This window comes from Dermacentor albipictus, chromosome 1, assembly GCF_038994185.2.
Source record: "Dermacentor albipictus isolate Rhodes 1998 colony chromosome 1, USDA_Dalb.pri_finalv2, whole genome shotgun sequence".
Classification (NCBI taxonomy): Eukaryota; Metazoa; Arthropoda; class Arachnida; order Ixodida; family Ixodidae; genus Dermacentor; species Dermacentor albipictus.
This window is the reverse complement of record NC_091821.1, coordinates 385,908,190-385,915,021: the sequence shown is the minus strand read 5'-3', so window position 1 is coordinate 385,915,021 and position 6,832 is coordinate 385,908,190. Positions and strand designations below refer to the sequence as shown.

At 45.5% G+C, this 6,832-nt stretch overlaps 1 protein-coding gene across 1 annotated transcript; it reads right to left on the bottom strand.

Annotated features, from left to right (window-relative positions):
• Positions 1-3,667: 3,667 nt before the first annotated feature.
• Positions 3,668-6,012, bottom strand: LOC139057717 (piggyBac transposable element-derived protein 3-like). Its single transcript, XM_070536467.1, has 2 exons — positions 5,973-6,012; positions 3,668-5,635 (listed from the first exon to the last, which is right to left on the bottom strand). Exon 2 carries the CDS (start codon positions 4,944-4,946, stop codon positions 3,897-3,899), a length of 1,050 nt encoding a protein of 349 aa, XP_070392568.1. The 5' UTR covers positions 4,947-5,635; positions 5,973-6,012; the 3' UTR covers positions 3,668-3,896.
• Between the last annotated feature and the right edge of the window lie 820 nt (positions 6,013-6,832).

The following is a 6,832-nucleotide window of genomic DNA, read 5'->3' as shown; positions in this document are numbered from 1 at the left end:
TCCTGAAACGCTGACTGAAGGAATCAGTACGACTTGAAACGTCGGTAACTGTGCCCCCTTTGCGATTGTCTTTAATACATCATGCTTTCATATGAAAGAACATTGTCAAACTGGCTATTCATTATGCTTTCTTTGAGCGTGGCGCTTGCACAATTGTGCAGCAACGAAAGCCCATAGATCTGTCCTCACCAGGCTGTCTCGACTTCCGAACGCTCTTTGCATACTTGGTCAGCTCTGCTTCAAAGGACCACGCCCAACACCCGCTGAGCTATAGCGCCGTCAAGGACGGGCTCGTCTCCAATTTCATTTTTATTTCTTAACGTTACGCAGTCTGCACATGCAGGTGACGGGAGTTTTCTTCCTTAATTTGGGATTGTCTGTCCCTTTGCCCTTGTTGCTCCGTCGTGTCACCGAAAATTCCCAATGTTGCCAACCGTAAGTGTTGTTTACGAGCATAGCTGGCAGAGCACTTGGATCAAATAGTAAAATACATGTCAGTAGTAGCAATTTTTGTGGGAAATGCAATTTAATCATTCAACCTTGCGCACGTACGTGTCTTTCGTTCGCGCCCTTCGATTCGCATTTCGTTAAGTTCGCCTCATCGCGTGCGGCGAGGAAATGTTTATCGACCCACCTGCGCGGCAGATACGTATTCCGGCGGGCGATTGTCCACGTTTTCTTATTCTGGGTGGTCCCTTTTCTCTGTCCTTGACTCCACCTTCAACAGCAGAAGAAAGACTCGGAAGCTTGCATACATTTTGTATGACCCTTGAACGATATAACACGCCTGGTATAGCAGTGACAGATCCACTCTAGCGCAATCGAGGTTCCGATCAATATATTTGGTGCTATAAAGAGCTGTTGCAGCGTTTCATTACCTTCTCTCTTGTGCTTTTGTTTTCTGTGTTCTGGGTAATATTATAGGTCCTCTGGTTGCCGGTGGCGAGTTAAGCAAAAAACTGAAGCGAGTTGGTCTCAACTTTGATTTGTGATCGCGATGCATCTTCTGGTTGTGTATTTGATTAGTTCTCGTCATCGCTGATGGCATTATCTTTTTGAAGATCTAAAATAAGAAAGACACGAGGCCGTGACCTGTTAGAACTGTTTGTTCTTGCCCTCTCCGTCGTTTTCTCTAAGACTAGCTCTGAAAACGCACTTCATTTCTTTTACATATTCGGCACTATGATACTGCAGTCTGAGCCTATAGTGGAAAAGATTTGACATTATGTTTGCGAACATTCTGACAAAGTCCTATTTCATTACAGTTCACATCGACGACAGCTGCATAATTCAAAGAGCGAATCGCAAAGAGCACCGACCCGGAGGGCATATTCCAGCGCACCGAACTGATGGGTGCCCCGCTGGACCACGTGTTAACAAAGGACCGCGCTGCCTATCGAACTAAGACAAAGAGCGACGCTAAATCAAAAGCGGCGACGACCGGCCTTCAGTATTGGAGGTTCATTGGGGAAACGAAAGACGAAACTTTGAATGGGATTCGGGCAAAGAAGAAGGGAGGAACGAATCATGACGTAAGATCGCTTCAAAGAACATGTGCTTCTAATTGCACATGCGGAGAATAACTTACAGCTATCACATCTCAGTGTTTGTCTTCTCAATAGACACATATGGCAGGACTTTCTCGTCGTTTTGGCAGACTCGCAACGTTTTTGGCGCAGTTACAAATAAAGCCGAAGGCTACAATGCAAGCGCACGTTGTAGAACAATGAATTCCTTGAAGTTCGTATAGTCTTAGATAACAGGGCGTTTGTAACAAGTTTAAATGTATAAAGACGCATCTGCCGAAAGTAACGAATTACACCCTTATGCATTATGCAGGGCGGTGTTTCTTTGAAACCATCGTGTATGAGATAAAGATACCCCGATCGATGGCGGAGCACGCAGTTTCCGACTTGCTACGACAGCGCCTGCGGAGCCTTGTAGGGTGTGTTCGAAAATTCGACCGCCATGGTGCAGTGTCCTCACGCCCGTTTTAACTGCGATGCATGGTTGAACAAGTTTGCCTAAAGGCGATGTTGCGAAACAGGATTTCTATGTAACGATGTTATTTCCATCATAGTTCCGTTTTATTTTTTGATGTTTTAAGTTGTGACCGCCGTTGGTCGTTCGAAACAGGGTTTGCTGTTTATGTAGGTACGTTCGTCGTTTCAGTTGCGTTGTCATCATAATGCTCTCGCAGTCGTCAGGCTACCGTCTTATACTCAGCTTAACCATTGCCATATGACGAGAAAAAACGAAACATTGTCCCTGCCATCTCTGTGGATTGAACTCATGCACTCGCGGTAATGTGCGCTTCGAAGTTGAACAAGCAAGCGCAGCTTTGGAGGTGAATAACTTGTGCGGGGTTTCCGGGCACCCGCAGACTCACGGAGTGTAAGCGTCTGTGCGTCTATTTCAGAGGTCACTGCATTCAGTACTCTAGCATACAAAGACTAAATTGCATACTTCACAAAGATCGTTTGTATTACCTATCTAATCAAGTTAATCAGGATGTTATATTTTTTCAAAGAACTTCGCTTACACCAAATAATTCTCATTTGAATAGTTTCCAGTCTTTTCTATAATATCGCTACTTGCAAGGTAGTGGGTTAGAAATGTTTTATTTTAATAATTTTTATCATAGGGCATGGATATGCTTTGAAAAAAAAAACAGATCCTGAGTGCAAAATTTCGGCATTAGATTTCTGTCTCCCAGGATATCATCTGTTTTAAATTATAAATGTTTATTTCCCCACCTGTCTGCAAAGTAAACGTCACCTTGATAGTATTTTCGACTGCGTAAAGAGAGGGAATTTTGCTTGCAGGAAACTTCAATTCGAACCACGTGTAGTGGGGGCTAAAGACAGATTTTTTTTTGTCGTTTGCGGCAATGGGAGCGGGCTACTCAGAGCAATCGTTAATATCGCAATACAGGAGAGGTAGCATTCGCTCGAGGTGTATCACGCTGGATGTTGCACTTAACGTCTTGTAGTGCTGACCTCAATCTTTTGTCGGGTTTCGCGGTTGACATTGAAATTAACAGCGGCCATTTTCTGTGTTCTTATGCGGCTCTACATTTGGCCCAGCCGGGGCTGTGCACGGTGCGGCTGAGCATATACGTGGTCCGCTCGCGCTATCTCGGAGGTAATCTGTGCCTGGCGCAAAGCCTCGGTGAGCCGAGATGGCTGACGTATTCATGTGCGTAGTTTTCTCGCACGCCTAGTGCAGTACTTCAAGTGCACCGGCTTGAGAGACCGTTTATAGTGTCCTTGTGAATGGTTTCCCTCCCACACGTACTCAGTTCTTACCCCCGTATTCAGAAATGCATCTTAATTTGAAGCCCGTGCTTGACTTGATTTAAACGACGCCTGTCGTCAACGCACCAAAAAAAACGCAATGAGCGTCATCAGCACGTTCGCACCAGGCGTCATTTATATAAAGTCAAGCATGAGCTTCAAGTTAAGTTGCATTTCTGAATACGGCAAATACAAAAAATATATTTACAAAGACCACGGGTTCTAGCTTTCCAACATATCCCTTTGAATCCCGAATTTTTTTGCGGGCGAGAAAAAAAATTGCTGATGGTTTTTTGCTGTTAAGAAGCTATTAAAGAGTGTGTAAAAAAATTATGAAGACAATAAGTACACTGGTTTTCAATGGAGAAGCATGTCCAGTATAGTGGACACTGGGATTTATTTGTTGCACATAATCTGCTTTGCTCATTGATGCGACAATGCTGTACGTCTGTCATCTCAAGAGCACAGCGGTTCTTAGAATCACAAACACAGTAGTGAATGACTTAAGAAAAAGTAGGTACTTGCACTTGGAGGGACAGGGTCTTGCATTATCCTCTTTGTGCTCGATGAAACATTAAAACTTAATGTCAACTCTGGCGCTTACTTGCTGTGGAAATCGCGAAAACAGTTTTTGCTTGTCTTTAAGCAAAGAAAGACTTTGCATTTTGTGCACTGAACTTGCGACTTTGCCTTGCATTCTGGCAGTCGACACCTAGCGGAATTTGCCATCACTTGCGGATCTGGCCAATGGCCTACTTGATCAAAACGCAGGTCAGGGCCTGGTATTTGTACGGCAGCCCTATGATGGTGTTCGTGTTGAACAGTAGCATCTGTAGATGGCCTACCACGCCGTTTTCTTTCTTGGGAGCCCCTGATAAGAGCTTCTGCCACCTGCATCCTGAAGTCTAGCAGGTGAAGCACTTGACTCTTCGTGTAGCCTGCCTCTTTGGCGTCTTCTTTGTAACTCAGCCAGCTGTTAACCAAGGCGAGATCGGTGAAGTGGAAAATGACTTTTACAGACCATTTCTTAGTTTTCATTTTTATGCGATACAGACTGATGAGAAAGTCGTTCAGGTCAACTCCTCCCTTGTTAGTGTTGTAGAATCGGACGCTTGCAGGTCTTTTGACTTCAACGTATTTTTTCTGTTTCTTGTCGTAGCGCTTAGTAGAGTCAACTGACTCAGCTCCACAACATGAAGACAGCAGCGTAACTGACCGCGTATCCATCCATTTCACCACCAGCAATTTTCCGTCAGCGCTCACCTTCTCATGACTCGATCCGCGTCCTTCAGCAAGTAGCTCTTTATCGGATTTGAGAGCTGTCTTGACTCTATTTGTCATCACTGTACCATGACCGAACATTTCCTTCTCAAGAAGGCGCTCAATTAGCGGTACGGACGTGAAAAATCTGTCAAAGCACAAGACGCAGTCATTTCCTCGAGGCATTGAGTCTGCAAGTCGCATGACAATTCCCCCGCCGATTCCGAGATCTCTGTGCTCAGTGGGAATTGGTGTTGTGGCACCCTGGTAGATTTCAAAGTCCAATACCCTACCGAGAGAGTCAGCAAGTACAAAGTTCTTGAGTCCGGTCGGGTTTGGCTTCCCCCGAACATACTGACGCAGTTCTGTTCTGCCTGTAAACGGAATCATCTGTTCGTCTACACAGGCTGCATTAGACCTGGGAATTTTCAGACAGGCTTTCCTCACACGGTCTAGGAGGGCCTGAACCTTCCAGCATCAGTTGCTTTCATCATAGTCAGTGTCGTTGTTGCAGACGTGCAACGCGTTTCTGAGACGGAAAAAGCGATCTCTAGGCATGGCATCCGCAATTATTGATACTCGAGTTGCTGCTGCCCAATACATGCGGGCCTGAGGGAACTTCAGGTTGCCCATTACAATGTGCATTCCAAAAAGAGCTTTGGCTTCTTTGGCTGTCATACCTAGGGTGGTCCCATTCGTCTGAATTCAGTACAAGTTCGTTCTGGTTGCTGCGAACTCCCAAAAGTCGTCTTCAAAATATTCTTTAAAATATGTCAAAGGCGTCTGGGGCTCTTGACAGTGTTGCGCGGGTGCGGTTCTTTCTATGTCAATCGGTGCTGAAAATGCCTGTGCCGTCCACGACTGTGCGACTTTTTGGCGGGAACGTTGTGGTTGAGATACTTTCTCAAACTTTTCGTTTTGACCACTTTCATCTCCACTCGAAGAATCGTCGCTGCTTTCGTCCAGTAGGGATTCCGGCTGGAATTTCTCCGCTTCATCGCCCGAGTCCGAATCGACGTCTAGGTCGGACTGGTCCCCAAACAAAAGCTCTTGAATTTCTTCATTGGTGAGCGTCTTTTCTGCAAACAAAACAACCAAATAGTGCTCAAAATTATGTTACTTGTATGAAAAATCCCCATCAATGTATTCCTACCACGACACTAGGCGTCATGCAATTTTACCACCAGAAAAAATGAAATCTAAACGCAACCTGATTGCACGGGGACATCAACAAAACGCGCCAGTTGAATCCCAGTGACCAGTACACTGGACAAAAAAACATTGCCGCATTGCGGAAAAACCACTAATAACTAGGGCAAACTTTTAACCACATTGTTTCAAATAGAGCTTATTTAGCTCGCACGAATTTATTTATTTGAATTAAGTGAGGAGAAAATGTAAAAACAAATTACTTACTTGAGCACGTTGCGTGCGGCTGTTTGCTCGTGGAGGACGCCATTACTCGGTGCTGCCCTCCTGAGAAGATGCGGCCGAAAGAGGAACTATCTCGATCTAGATATTCGTCGTCTTTTCAGGAAGCCGTGGAAATGGTTTCGGTTTCGATTTTGGCTTCGTTCGCTTTTTTTATCCCTTTTCTTGTTATGTCCAGTGTAGTGGTCGCTGGGTCGGAAAGGGATATATGATTCGAAAACCACCACGTCTCGATTAACGGCTCTGCGTTTGCGTTGCGTAGTCATATTCGCGTACAGCGACGCTCCCTGGGGGCATCACTCTCCGCTGTCATCGCTCTCCATGGGCACCAACTATGCCTCTTATTTAGTACGTAAATAGAAGCTTGTACGTGCACGTGCCACTGAAAAACGATCGGCTCAACTTGGGTCACAAGAACATTCGTTTGTTGATTGGATGGATTATGTGGCTGGGCTGCAATGCGGAATGGGACGTACGGGTCACGCCGACGCAGTTAAAGCACTAATGAGGAATGATCGCTTCCGCTGCGCTCGCTTTCTTTGTGCGGCGGTTTCATCCCACACAGGGCTCAGAGCGGCGAATTCAGTAGCATAAGTCGCGCATGAATATGGGTGCAAGACGTCGCGCTTTGTCTTTTTTTTTCGTTTTTGCTTTTTATTCCTGCATCGCAACGTGCGCCACCGCATTTTTCCATACTTAAACGGCCACTTAACGTGCATTAACAAGTTAGCGCGAGGAACACCACCGTAGCAATTCTGGCGAATGAAGCACGGTATTGTTTTTAGGGTTGATTACGCCTAGTTAGCGTTGACAGAATTCCTTTAAAGTGTGCGAGTGCCACTAGC